Source organism: Grampus griseus, assembly GCF_964374135.1.
Source record: "Grampus griseus genome assembly, chromosome: 13".
In the NCBI taxonomy this organism is placed as follows: Eukaryota; Metazoa; Chordata; class Mammalia; order Artiodactyla; family Delphinidae; genus Grampus; species Grampus griseus.
The window spans coordinates 6,829,101-6,844,448 of record NC_139007.1 but is presented as its reverse complement, the minus strand read 5'-3'; the positions used below and the strand labels follow the sequence as shown (position 1 = coordinate 6,844,448).

General features: G+C 39.2%; 1 protein-coding gene across 1 annotated transcript in view; it reads right to left on the bottom strand.

Annotated features, from left to right (window-relative positions):
- The window catches only part of COL19A1 (collagen type XIX alpha 1 chain), a gene marked incomplete at both ends in the record, with an annotated part of 350,042 nt that overhangs the window by 198,637 nt on the left and 136,057 nt on the right, over positions 1-15,348 (bottom strand). The window contains one exon of the mRNA XM_082669016.1: positions 10,974-11,027. Coding sequence (XP_082525142.1) covers positions 10,974-11,027 — 54 coding nt within the window. The remainder of the gene's footprint in view (positions 1-10,973; positions 11,028-15,348) is intronic.

Genomic DNA, 15,348 nt, shown 5'->3' with positions numbered 1-15,348 from the left:
AGCTTGGAAGTTGCATTAGGTCCCATTTGTTTATTTTTGTTTTTATTTCCATTTCTCTAGGAGGTGGATCCAAAAAGATCTTACTGTGATTTATGTCAAACAGTGTTCTTCCTATGTTTCCTCTAAGTGTTTTATAGTGTCCGGTCTTAGATTTAGGTCTCTAATCCATTTTGAGTTTATTTTTGCGTATGGTGTTGGGGAGTGTTCTAATTTCATTGTTTTACATGTAGCTGTCCAGTTTTCCCAGCATCACTTATTGAAGAGACTGTCTTTTCTCCATTGTATATCCTTGCCTCCTTTGTCATACATTAGCTGACCATAGGTATGTGGGTTTATCTCTGGGTTTTCTATCTTGTTCCATTAATCTATATTTCTGTTTTTGTGCCAGTACCATACTGTCTTGATTACTGTAGCTTTGTAGTATAGTCTGAAGTCAGGGATTCTGATTCCTCCAGCTCCGCTTTTCTCCCTCAGGACTGCTTTGGCTGTTTGGGGTCCTTTGTGTCTCCATACAAATTTTAAGATTTTTTGTTGCAGTTCTGTAAAAAATGCTGTTGGTAATTTGACAGGGATTGCATTGAATCTGTAGATTGCTTTGGGTAGTATAGTCATTTTCACAATATTACTTCTTCCAATCGAAGAATATTGTATATCTCTCCACCCGTTGGTATCATCTTTAATTTCTTTCATCAGTGTCTTATAGTTTTCTGCATACAGGCCTTTTGTCTCCCTAGGTAGGTTTATTCTTAGGTATTTTATTCTTTTTATTGCAATGGTAAATGGGAGTGTTTCCTTAATTTCTCATTCAGATTTTTCATCATCAGTATATAGGAATGCAAGAGATTTCTGTGCATTAATTTTGTATCCTGCAACTTTACCAAATTCATTGATTAGCTCCAGTAGTTTTCTACTAGAAACTACTAGTTTTCTAGTAGTTTTCTAGGTGGCATCATTAGGATTCTCTATGTAGAGTATCATGTCAACTGCAAGCAGTGACAGTTTTACTTCTTCTTTTCCAATTTGTAGTCCTTTTATTTCGTTTTCTTCTCTGATTGCCACGGCTAGGACTTCCAAAACTATGTTGAATAATAGTGGTGAGAGTGACATCCTTGTATTGTTCCTAATCTTAGAGGAAATGCTTTCAGGTTTTCACCATTGATAATAATGTTGCTGTAGGTTTGTCGTACATGGCCTTTATTACGTTGAGGTAGGTTCCCTCTATGCCCACTTTCTGGAGAGTTTTTATCATAAATGGGTGTTGAATTTTGTCAAAAGCTTTTTCTGCATCTATTGAGAATATCATATGGTTTTTCTCCTTCAATTTGTTAACATGGTGTATCAAATTGATTGATTTGCATATATTGAAGAATCCTTGCATCCCTGGGATAATTCCCACTTGATCATGGTGTATGATCCTTTTAATGTGCTCTTGGATTCTGTTTGCTAGTATTTTTTGAGGATTTTTGCATCTATATTCATGAGAGATATTGGTCTGTAATTTTCTTTTTTTGTAGTATCTTTGTCTGGTTTTGGTATCAGGGTGATTGATGGTGGCCTCATAGAATCAGTTAGGGAGTGTTCCTTCCTCCACAATTTTTTGGAAGAGTTTGAGAAGCATGGGTGTTAGCTCTTCTCTAAATGTTTGACAGAATACACCTTTATGCCATCTGGTCCTGGATTTTTGTGTGTTGGAAGATTTTTAATCACAGTTTCAATTTCATTACTTGTGATTGGTCTGTTCATATTTTCTATTTCTTCCTGGTTCAGTCTTGGAAGGTTATACCTTTCTAAGAATTTGTCCATTTCTTCCAGTTGTCCATTTTTTTGGCATAGAATTGCTTGTAGTAGTCTCTTAGGATGCTTTGCATTTCTTTGGTGTCTGTTGTTACTTTTCCTTTTGCCTTTCTAATTCTTTTGATTTGAGTCTTCCTTTTTTTCTTGATGAGTCTGGCTAATGGTTTATCAATATTATCTTCTCATAGAACCAGCTTTTAGTTTTATTGATCTTTGCTATTGTCTTCTTTGTTTCTATTTCATTTATTTCTGCTCTGATCTTTATGATTTCTTTCCTTCTGCTAACTTTGGGTTTTGTTTGCTCTACTTTCTCTAGTTCCTTTAGGTGTAAGGTTAGATTGTTTATTTGAGATTTTTCTTGTTTCTTGAGGTAAGCTTGTATAGCTATAAACTTCCCTCTTAGAACTGCTTTTGCTGCATCCCATAGGTTTTGGATCATCGTGTTTTCATTGTCATTTGTCCCTATGTATTTTTTCATTTCCTCTTTGATTTCTTCAGTGATCTCTTAGTTATTTAGTAATGTATTGTTTAGCCTCCATGTGTTTGTGTTTTTTACGTTTTTTTCCCTGTAACTGATTTCTAATCTCATGGTGTTGTGGTTGGAAAAGATGCTTGATATGATTTCAATTTTTTTAAATTTACTGAGGCTTGACTTGTGACCCAAGATGTGATCTATCCTGGAGAATGTTCCATGCGCACTTGAGTAGAAAGTGTAATCTGCTGTTTTGGATGGAATGTCATATAAATGTCAATTAAATCTATCTGGTCTATTATGTCATTTAAAGCTTGTGATTCCTTATTTATTTTCATTTTGGATGATCTGACCATTGGTGTAAGTGAGGTGTTAAAGTCCCCCACTATTATTGTGTTACTGTCGATTTCCTCCTTTAGGGCTGTTAGCAGTTGCCTTATGTATTGAGGTGCTCCTATGTTGTGTGCATATATATTTATAATTGTTATATCTTCTTCTTGGATTGATCCCTTGATCATTATATAGTGTCCTACCTTGTCTCTTGTAACATTCTTTATTTTAAAGTCTATATTATCTGATATGGGTATCGCTACTCCAGCTTTCTTTTGATTTCCATTTGCATGGAGTATCTTTTTCCATCCCCTCACTTTCAGTCTGTATGTGCCCCTAGGTCTGAAGTGGGTCTCTTGTAGACAGCATATATATGGGTCTTGTTTTTGTATCCATTCAGCAAGCCTGTGTCTTTTGGTTGGAGCATTTAATACATTCATGTTTAAGGTTATTATCGATATGTATGTTCCTATGACCATTTTCATAATTGTTTTGGGTTTGTTTTTGTAGGTCCTTTTCTTCTCTTGTGTTTTCTACTTAGAGAAGTTCCTTTAGCATTTGTTGTAGAGCTGGTTTTGTGGTGCTGAAATCTCTTTGCTTTTGCTTGTCTGTAAAGCTTTTGATTTCTCCATCGAATCTGAATGGGATCCTTGCTGGGTAGAGTAATCTTGGTTGTAGGTTTTCCGTTTCATCACTTTAAGTATATCATGCTACTCCCTTCTGGCTTGTAGAGTTTCTGCTGAGAAATCAGCTGTTACCCTTATGGGAGTTCCCTTGTATGTTATTTGTCATTTTTCCCTTGCTGCTTTCAATAATTCTTTGTCTTTAATTTTTGCCAATTTGACTACTATGTGTCTCGGCATGTTTCTCCTTGGGTTTATCATGCCTGGGACTCTCTATGCTTCCTGGACTTCGGTGGCTATTTCTTTTCCCATGTTAGGGAAGTTTTCGACTATAACCTCTTCAAATATTTTCTCAGGTCCTTTCTCTCTCTCTTCTCCTTCTGGGGCCCCTATAATGCAAATGTTGTTGCGTTTAATGTTATCCCAGAAGTCTCTTAGGCTGTCTTCATTTCTTTTCATTCTTTTTTCTTTATTCTGTTCAACAGCAGTGAATTCCACCATTCTGTCTTCCAGGTCACTTATCCGTTCTTCTGCCTCAGTCATTCTGCTATTGATTCCTTCTAGTGTAGTTTTCCTTTCAGTTATTGTATTGTTCATCTCTGTTTGTTTGTTCTTTAATTCTTCTAGGTCTTTGTTAAACATTTCTTGCATCTTCTCGATCTTTGCCTCTGTTCTTTTTCCGAAGTCCTTGATCATCTTCACTATCATTATTCTGAATACTTTTTCTGGAAGATTCCCTATCTTCACTTCATTTAGTTGTTTTTCTGGGGTTTTATCTTGTTCCTTCATCTGGTACATAGCCCTCTGCCTTTTCATCTTGTCTATCTTTCTGTGAATGTGGTTTTTGTTCCACTGGCTGCAGGATTATTGTTCTTCTTGCTTCTACTGTCTTCCCTCTGGTGTATGAGATTCTTTAAGAGGCTTCTGCAAGTTTCCTGATGGGAGGGACTGGTGGTGGGTAGAGCTGGCTTTTGCTCTGGTGGGTAGCACTCAGTAAAACTTTAATCCTCTTGACTGCTGATGCGTGGGGCTGGGTTCCCCCCTTGTTTGTTGTTTGGCCTGAGGTGACCCAACACTGGAGCCTACCTGGGCTCTTTGGTGGGCCTAATGGCGGACTCTGGGAGGGCTCATGCTAAGGAGTACTTCTCAGAACTTCTGCTGCCAGTGTCCTTGTCCCCATGGTGAGACACAGCCACCCACCGCCTCTGCAGGAGACCCTCCAACACTAGCAGGTAGGTCTGGTTCAGTCTCCTATGGGGTCACTGCTTCTTCCCCTGGGTCCTGATGCACAGACTACTTTGTGTGTGCCCTCCAAGAGTGGAGTCTCTGTTTCCCCCAGTCCTGTCAGAGTCCTGCAATCAAATCCCACTGTCCTTCAAAGTCTGATTCTCTAGGAATTCCTCCTCCCGTTGCTGGAACCCCAGGTTGGGAAGCCTGATGTGGGGCTCAGAACCTTCACTCCAGTGGGTGGACTTCTGTGGTATAAGTGTTTTCCAGTCTGTGAGTCACCCACCCAGCAGTTATGGGATTTGATTTTACTGTGATTGTGACCCTCCTACCGTCTCACTGTGGCTTCTCCTTTGTCTTTGGATGTGGGGTATCTTTTTTGGTGAGTTCCAGTGTCTTCCTGTCAATGACCGTTCAGCAGTTAGTTGTGATTCTGGTGTTCTCGCAGGAGGGAGTGAGAGCATGTTCTTCTACTCTGCCCTGCCCTTCATGGTTCAGGCTCAATAATTGGAAGTCATTGTTTTTAATAATGGCAGGGAACGTGAAACACAACATTTGGGAAAATGGTTAACTCTACAGTGGGCATGGCATTAGGTTGAGCTCTGGGTAGATCAGTGTTCCAGTTACTTCTATAATTCATAATCATCATATATGTGACATGCCACGAAAATATTATTTGAAGCATAAAATAATACATTAAAAACTTTAACATTCCTGCCTGACAAACTAACCCTAACTGCACCTTCTGGAGGAGGGACTTACTTGCTGATGTGTCAGATAACTATCCCTGGTTTAATCAACTGCTCGGAGAGGAGGTGGGGTAATAAAGCCACCAGCTGCCGGTGGACGTGAGCAGTGAGGACTATGATAGACATGTGCACAGCAGGCATGACGGGAGCAGGTCTCGGAGACGCCTCATTCTCCTGGAGGTGCTCAGGACTTCAGACACGTGGAGTTCAGGACAGTCAGGAAAGGACTCATGCATTATCATGGGTGCATTATTTAAGCTTCCCTATACAATAGGTATAAATAATAGCTGTCTTCATGGAAACAACCTAAATGTCCATCGACAGAGGAATGGATAAAGAAGATGTGGTACACGTATACAGTGGAATATTACTCAGCCATAAAAAAGAATGAAATAATGCCATCTGCAGCTACATGTATGGACCTAGAGACTATCATACTAGGTGAAGTAAACCAGAAAAAGACAAACATCATATGATAGTGGTCCTATGTGGAATCTAAAATATGATGCAAATGAACCTATTTATGAAACAGAATCACGGACACAGAGAACAGACTGGTGGTTGTCAATGGGGAGGGGTTTGGGGGAGGGAGGGAATGGGAGGTTGGGGTTAGCAGACGTAAGCTTTTATATATAGAATGGATAAAAGACAAGGTCCTACTGTATAGCACAGGGAACTATATTCAATATCCTATGATAAACCATATGGAAAAGAATATATATAAAAAAGATTGTGTGTATATATATGTATAACTGAATCAATTTGTTGTATAGCAGTAATTATCACAACATTGTAAATCAACTATATCTCAATAAAAATTTTTAAAAATGCAAGCTGAAAGCTGAAGGACAGTATCAAAACTAAAATTATAAAAGCAGGTAGACCATGAATTAATTTTTATTGGAGGACCTACTTACTGGTGGTATGCAGCATCTTTAAACATCATTTGATACAAGGTAATGTTATTTGTTAAAATTTTTAACCCATCTATTCATTATTTTCCCCATCTTCCACCCACTGCATCTTGTTCCCTAGCAATGGCACCAGCTGTCACCAGCCGATATCGCAGCTTTGTGATTCCAGTATTTTTGTATTCAGTATACAGATTGCATTGGTGTAAGGAGATTAACGTGACCATTTTAGAAACATCAGATGCTGTAATTCTGATAAGAGTTGTTTGAAAAACAATAACAAAGATGCAAAGGAGAAGACTAAACTAAATAATTGAAATCTACTTTTCCAAGATTACACAACCCCACAAAAAATAAATTAGAAGATCTATCTACCTATCTCTATATTAGAGAAAATGTGCTTTATTTAAGTTTCTAATAATAGCAAATGTTTATATAGCTCTTACTGTATGCAAGGCACTGACCTAAATGCTTTATGTATGATGACCCCTTTAATTAAAAAAAAAAAGACTATGAGTTAGTGCTATTAATATTATCATCCTATTGTGCAGATGAAGAAACAGGCACAGAGACAATAAATAATGTACTAATTAGTATGCCAGTTGGGCAGTGGTAGAGCTGGGATTTGAGCCCAGGTAGTCTGGCTTCGAAGATCATTTTAACAACTTTCTAAGATTCCCCCTCAAGTCTGTTTTAAGGTGCCACTGTTGAATGCATCTCATAGTAGGTCACAGTCAAAATCACTTAATTATAAACTAGAATATGTGAAGCTGAGGTCTTATATTTTGAAGGCTAAATTCTAGTAACTCAAAGTTTTGACAAGTTCAATATATATTTGGTATGCATTATTTAAACTATAAGGGAAATATGAGCATGTATAGTCCAATACCTTTAGTCCAATACCCCAGTACCTTGAAGATCAATCAAAGTTTACACACACACACACACACACACACACACACACAGACACACACACACACACACGGATGCATTTAGAAAGATATCAGAACATTTTTTTTTTTTGTCCTAATGACTAAGAGCTGCTACTGGTGATTAGTTGGTGAGCCTCAAGGACACTATGCATTCTGCTCTTGCAAGATAGTCCCACGTGGCAAAGAACCATCATGACCAAAATGCCAAGAATGTCCCATTAAGAAAGCTGAACTGGCATACTTCCCTTTAAAGGAGGTTTACATTTTCTGAAGTGAGCTTGTCCACTTTGCGGGAAAGCTGGCACAGATGAAATTATTAGAAGATACATTTATATCAAGATATATTTAATATATAAGAATAAAGACTATGAAAAGGCTTTGAATCTGTTTCACAGGAATATTAAATTCTTCCAATTTTCTCTGACTTGGAAAGTAGCTGCCATGACCTGGCCCACTGAGGTTATTCACTCTGCATTCCAATAGAATGTTCCTGAAGTTAAAATGTCCATCATGGCTTGACTTCAATGCAAGCTGAGACAGCTATTATAATGCCCTTCATTCCCTAAGAATGTGTACCTGCTCTTACCGAAAGGCAGAGCAAACTGTCATAAATGCTGAATGATTTTGGTTCGTGGAGTAAGTTTATTTTACCATTGAAAAATAGACAATGAGAAATGTGGCATGACTTAGTGGGAAGATTAAGAGACTTTTCGGTCAAACAAGGGATAAAGGCTGATTTTACCATTTTCTAAAAGAAAATTTCTTAATTTCTTAAGCTCTTATTTCTTGCCTCTAAAAATAGGGATGCTATCACCCCTTGCACCTTCTACCCCATAAAGCTGGGGTAAAGACTGAATTTCAAATTCCTCATGAAAACAGTTTTTTGGACTATGGCACAATATTAAAACCATCACCGATGGAATAAATAACAGAGCACGTGATTCTTTACCCCTAGTAAGAGTAGAGGGGTAAAAAGAGAACTTTCATTACTTTTTCTTATTTCTCCTTAGTCATGACCTCTGAATACCTTTGGCAAAATTAAGGGAAGGAATATTAATTAAGTAACCAAGTGAGAAAACTTAATGTGCTTTGTCACGCTTTATAATGTACCTAATGAGCTATATGAGACAGTGATGGTGCTAAAGGAATAACACACCCGTGTGTGTGTGTGTGTGTGTGTGTGTGTGAAGGACTCTTCCCAGACCCTTGTCAAAGAGGAAAGGTCACACTACCCACTAGGCTGGGGGCTCTCTCAGCAAGACGGTCTTTAGATCTGGGCAAGTAGAAGGCACTCATATCTATGTGTGTACAAACTGATTAATTCTAAAAAGCCAAATCACCTTACCTTCAGACAACATAAGAAAAGTTTCCAAATCTCTAAGTTAATGTGACTATATTTCAGGCTCCAACCCCTCAAATCTCCTTCCAGTTTTACTCGAGTGTTTGGATAAATCCTTTCTCTATTTCAGTTCTAACACTATCTTAATTAACTTCTAAAAATCCTTGTTTTGGGAATTCCCTGGTGGTCCAGTGGTTGAGAATCCATGCTTCCACTGCAGGGAGCACGGGTTCGATCCCTGGTTGGGGAACTAGGATCCCGCATGCCACGAGGCGCGGCCAATAAAATAAAATAAAATAAAAATCCCTGTTTTGCTCCTGTATCTCGGGGAGCAGCATACATGCAGCTTGGTCATCTTTTGCAAAGCTGTAGTTAATCTCTCTCAACACTCTGACATTTATCATGAGATAATATCCTTCCTGTAATGAATGGTCAAAACCTTGGGCTATTTTTGAGTTTTCGCTGGAATCAAGCACCAAGTTGCATGTATTTTACCTCTGCAATATCACTGTGCACTCCCTTTCACCTCTGTTTTCCTAGTTTAGGTTCTAATTACTTATATTTTAGACTATTATAATAATCTCTCAAGTTTTAACATGAAAATTTAGCAACTAATTATTGAGAACTTACTCCAAACATCTACTAAGTACTAGCGGCTCCAAGAAATGGTCTTTGCTCTCATAAAGAATATGATAGAAAGAACAAAAGCACAGGCAAAGGCCTCAACTCTATGCATTTTGTAGAACACGCTGTGAAAGGAATCTTCCTTTGAACACAACACGAACCACATCACCCCATGCACCCAGCCAGAGGAGGAAAGTGCTCACACAGACCACTGCCCATGCCTGGGCTCCAGCTGTTTTCCCATCGTGTTTTCCCTACATTGCCTAACATGCATCTGGAAGTCCAAACACCTGAATGAATGCTTCAGGTTTCATGGTGCTTTTCAAGACTGTAATCCTAATTAATCTCAGTAATCTCTTTGTATTAAATAATAGGGCATTGCAGTGATGGGGACTTTAGAATCTATTCTAAGGCTATCACCTTACAGACTCTGAGAAGTGATTTCCTCAACTAGTGACAGAACGGGGACATACACTGGGCTCTGACTTCTCACTGGAGATCTCTTCCCACGACACCAGGATCTCCCGTGACAGGGTTGGGGGGTGGGGGGAAATTAGATGCTCTATTAAGTGTATGGGCCAATGGTCAGGACATTCAGCATCCTGATGTACTGTAAGGAGGCAGAGAAAATGCAGAGACTCCCTTAGCTCCAACCATTGCTGCAGCTCCCAGTCTCTGGTGGAGAAAAATCCCTTCGAAGAAGACAGAAACAAGAAGGATATCATATTAAAGATGTGAATGGGGCTTCTAAGGAAGTAAGAGAGTAAAGCTGTGGGGGGCTAGAGCCTCAAGCCGGAGTAACTCCTGGGGTGTTTCTCTCCCGCTCCCAGAATCCCTCTTACTTTGTCCACAGGCCCCAGGGACTACAATGTTCAGCCTCCCTTCCCACTGTGTGCAACCATCTACTGCAGACCAGGTGGATTTCATAGCACCTCTAGGGCATTAGGGAACTGGATCTAGCTTCCTTATTCTTTTATCCAGAAAGTAAGTAGTATGGTCCTTCAGAACCTTTCTGAAACACTTTTATGCAGATGAATAAGGGAAACTGTGAGGAAAAAAATTTTTCATTGTGGATACCTGCCTTAGTAAAGTTAGTATATCTACAGTAAATGGTACCTCTGATGTCCTGAGGGGGGAGTAATTTACACTTAGAGGAAAGCCCAGATTTGGTTTATCCTCCGAACTCCATCATAAGAACCCAAGTGAAGCTCCGGGGGGACAGCTGTCCTGGGCGGGGGTCGGGGGCAGGGTGCAGGAGAGGACTCAAGGATGTTCCCTGGGACAGGGACAGGAGCCCTGAGGTTGGGGAGTAGGTGCAATGGAGGGGGAGCAACACAGATACACATGGTTCCCTCCCTTCTGCCCTTTCCTCTCATCACTGAGATCGACCTCTGCAGACCCCTCAGTAGATGAAGATTGGGGGTAAGATGAAAAGTAACCTGGGTAAGAACACAGGTCACAGCAGAATACAGGCAAGAAGAAAAAAGAAAGAGAAAGGAAGATAGAAGAAATGCAAGCCAGAAATAGCAAGGAAGAAAGGGCTGTGAAGGATGAGTACAGTACAAGGCATCTAAAGCCAGGGAACTACCTGGTCATTACGAAACTAAAAATACTGGTGCCACATGTGTCCTTCAGCCATTTCCTAAGAAGGTCCTCATTTTTCTTCAGCACCAGAAGCTGGCCGAGGACCACATAGCTCCCCCTACCTGGTCTGTTTCATGCTCTTTGGCCCTCTTTTGGGCAGGACAGTCACTGTCTCTGTAAAGTTTTTTAAATCAATAAAGTCAGTGGCCTTTAAAAAAAAATAAATACTGGGGCTCCACTGAGCCACGTAAAAGACGACCTTGATTCTTGACTTTGCAATGACTATGGCTAGTTCTTCCAAGCATAGTCAAGTCTCCATAGCATTAGATAGTTAGCATATTTCAGCGGCAAAATGTTAACAGAATGTTAGAAAAAAAGTTAGGCTTACATCTTGCCCATTAACTCCGGCCAAACCTGGATCTCCTTTTTCTCCTTGTGCACCCTAGAAAGAAACAATTTATACAATGAAAAATGTTACAACTGAAAACCTTTACTAAGAAAAAACAAGGGACTTGCATTGTTTGGCTATTTATAACAACATGATTACTTCACTAATCCCTTGAAAGAAACATTGATTAAAAAACAATTCTGAGTCCTAAAACCAAAGAGAAGTTTAAAGGTTCAAAAAAAGTCGCATAAAAATGATTAAAGAGTATAAATAGAACAAGGATTATTTTTTTTTTCTATAAGCAACAAAGAATTTCCTGGAGGGCAATTTGGCAATGTATATCAAGGGTCTTAAATCTGCTCATATCATTGGGCCCAGTGATTTTGCTGCTAAGAATGTATCCTAAGGAAATAATCAGAGATGAAAAGTTTTAGGCAGTAAGATGTAGAGTGCAATGCTATTTATAGTAGTAAAAAGAGAAACATACTAAATGTCCAATAATAGGGAACTGGGTAGATAAATTATGGTATATAGATACAGTGGAATAAGCTGCAACCATTAAAATCACGTTTATGAATTTTATTTTATACTATAGGAAAGCTCTCACAATATAAAAAAGTAAGATACAAGTGTCTGATTACCAAATTCAGTGAATAAATGTTAATCAATATCTATTTTTATTACTGTAAAGTTACAAATGTTCAAAATGGCCACTAATGCCATTGTTGATGACACATCTCATAGCTCCATATATTTTTGTCTGATTACTATCTGAAAGGTATATACTTTTATTGGTTCACCCTGCATAGCTACAGTATAATTCAAAAACTTAAAAAGAAATGCTTGTCTACCTGAACATCCACCTACCTACCTGTGCATAAATCTACCTATGGGTCTTAGAAATGCTATTGGAAGAAAACAAATCAGAAAAATAAAAATAAATAATCTATGCATGCTGTGACTATGGACGATTTTATTTCCTTCAGTATACTCTTCACTGTTTTTCAATTTTTAAACAAGAAACATGTATTATTTGTATAATATGTAAAGTGTTTAAAAATAAAAGAATATATTATGTGTAGAAAGAACTCATTCAAGTTCCAAGTGGATCACACATCACTCTGTGTGTCTATAGTAGTAATAGTAGTAGTAGTAGTTATCTCTCTCTGCTTTGTGCCACTAGGGTGATTTTATTCCCTTCTTTATATATTCCTTTGCTCTTCATTTTTTAAGGCAATAAACATTATTATTTTTATTTGCAAGAAAGAAAAGCAAGCGCCTCCTGGGCCAAGATGGTGGAGTAGGAACATGAGCTCACCTCCTCTCCTGGGTACAACAAAGTTACAACTATTTATAGAGCACCTACCAATGAAGACTAGCAGAAGGGGTCTTCTACAACTAAAGATATAAAGAAGGAACCAAAACAAGACAGATAGAAGGGGTGGAGACCCAGACCCATACCCCTGGGTAAGTGACCCACAAATGGGAGAATAATTACAATTACAGAGATTCTTCCCAAGGAGCAAGGGGTCTGAGCCCCACATTGGGCTCCCCAGCCTGGTGGTCCTGCACTGGGAAGACGAGCCCCAGAACATCTGGCTTTGAAGGACAGTGGGGATCACGTTGGGAGAGCCATGGGGGCTGTGGGAAATAGAGACTCCACTCTTAAAGGGTGCACACAAAATCTCACATGATCTGGGACCCAGGACAGAAGCAGTAACTTGAAAGGACCCTGGGTCAGACCCACCTGCTGATCTTGAAGAGTCTCTCAGAGGAGAAGGAGGCAAGTGGAGCTCACCCTGGGGACACAGACACCGGCAGCAGCCATTTGGGGGAGCTCATTCTACCATGTTGACACTGGCACTGGGAAGCACAACTATGGAATCCTCCTTCTAGCTTATTAGCCCCAGGACCCAGACCCACACTGGCTCAACAGCCTGTAGGTGCTAGTGCTGGGACATCTCAGGACAAGCAACTAACTGGGTGGGGGCAAAGCTCACCAGCAAGCAGGCTGCCTTAAGACCCCCTGAGCCCACAGCTGCCCCTGGACACATCCCTGCCCACCAGAGGGCTGAAGATCCAGCTCCACACACCAGTGTGCAGGCACTAGACCTGGGACTCCCAGGGCCCTGCAGCCAGAGACCTGGGGACTGGCCCTGCCTACCAGCCAGCCTGCTCTAGCTTCAGGACCAGCCTCACCCACCAGTGGGCAGACACCAGTTACAGGACACCCTGGGATCCAACCCCACTCACCAGCAGGCCAACACCAGCTGTGAGACACCATGGGCCACTCAGCCAGCTGCCCCAGGATCTGACCCCACTCACCAGCAGGCTGAAACAAGCTTCAGGACACCCCAGACCCTAAAGCCAGCTGTGCCAGGAATTGGCCCACTCTGGGACGCCTGGGCTCTGCACTTAGAGACCCCAAGACCTGGCTCGGCCTGCCAGTGGGCAAGACAAGGGTATGGGATTAAGAGATACAAACTACTATGGGTAAAACTGAAAAGCAACAAGAATATAGTGTACAGTACAGGGAAATATAGCTCTTGTTTTGTAATAACTTTAAGGAGAATATAATCTGTAAAAACACTGAATCACTATGTTGTACACCTGAAACTAATATAATATTGTAAATCAACTATACTTCTATTAACAAAAAGGAAAGCTGGGGTGGCAATCATTTTTCAGACAAAATAGACTTTAAAGCTATAAACAAGAGACAAAGAAGGACATTACTTAATGATCAAGGGATCAATCAAAGAAGATATAACAATTGTAAATATATATGAACTCAACATAAGAACACCTATATACATAAAACAAATATTAACAGACAGAAAGGGAGAATTGTAACTAACACAATAATAGTAGGGGACATTAACACCCACTTACATCCATGGGCAGATCACCCAGACAGAAAACAATGAGGAAACACTGGCCTTAAATGACACATTAGATCAGATGAATTAAACAGCTATATACAGGACATTCCATTCACCAAAAAAAGGAATACACATTATTTTCAAGTGTACATAGAACATTCTCCAGGATAAATCACATTCTAGGCCACAAAACAATAATTTTAAGAATGAAATTACATCAAGCATCTTTTCTGACAACAGTCTGACACTAGAAATTAACCACAAGAAAAAAACACAAAGAAACCACAAACACGTAGAAGCAAAACAATATGCTACTAAACAACCGATGAATCACTGAAGAAATCAAAGAAGAAATGAAAAGATACATGGTGACAAATGAAAATGAAAACACAACAATCCAAAAATCTATGGGATGCAGCAAAAGCAGTTCTAATGGGGAAGTTTATAGTGATACAAGCCTACCTCAAGAAACAAGAAAAAGCTTAAATAAACAACCTAACCTTATACTAAAGGAACTGGAAAAAGAAAAATGATCAAAATCCAAAATTAGTAGAAGGAAATAAATCATAAAGATCAGAGGAGAAATAAATGAAATAGACACTAAAAAATAATAGAAAATATCAATGAAATAAGAGCTGGTTCTTTGAAAAGATAAACAAAATTGATAAACCTTTGGCCAGACTCATTAAAAAAACCCCAAAAAGATGGAGGTTCTAAATCAATAAAATCAGAAATGGAAAAGGAGAAGTTACAACCAACACCACAGAAATATAAATAGGATCATAAAAGATTACTATGAACAACTATATGCCAATAAAATGGAAAACCTAGAAGAAACGGACAAATTCCAAGAAATGTATAATCTCCCAAGACTGAACCTGGAAGAAATAGAAAATATGAACAGACCAATTACCAGTAATGAAATTGAATCAGTAACAAAACAAAACAAAACTCAAGTCCAGAACCAAATGTCTTCACAGGTGAATGCTACCAAGTATTTAGAGAAGAGTTAACATCTATCCTTCTCAAACTATTCCAAAAACTTGTAGAGGAAGGAATGCTTCCAAACTCATTCTATAAAGCCAGCATCACCAGATAAAGATATCACAAAAAAGAAAGAAAACTACAGGCCAGTATCACTGATTTAAAAATCCTCAACAAAATATTAGCAAACTGAATCCAACCATAGATCAAAAGGATCATACATCATGATCAAGTGGGATTTATCACAGATGCAAGGATGGTTCAGTATTTGCAAATCAGTGTGACACACCACATTAACAAATTGAAGAATAGAAATCATATAATCATCTCAATAGATGCAGAACAAATTTTTCAAATTCAACATCCATTTATGACAAAAACTCTCCACAAAGTGGGAATAGAGGGAACATACCTTAACATAATGAAGGCCACATATAATAGGCCCACAGCTCAAATCATACTCAACAGTGAAAAGCTGAAAACATTTCCTCTAAGATAAGGAAAAAGCC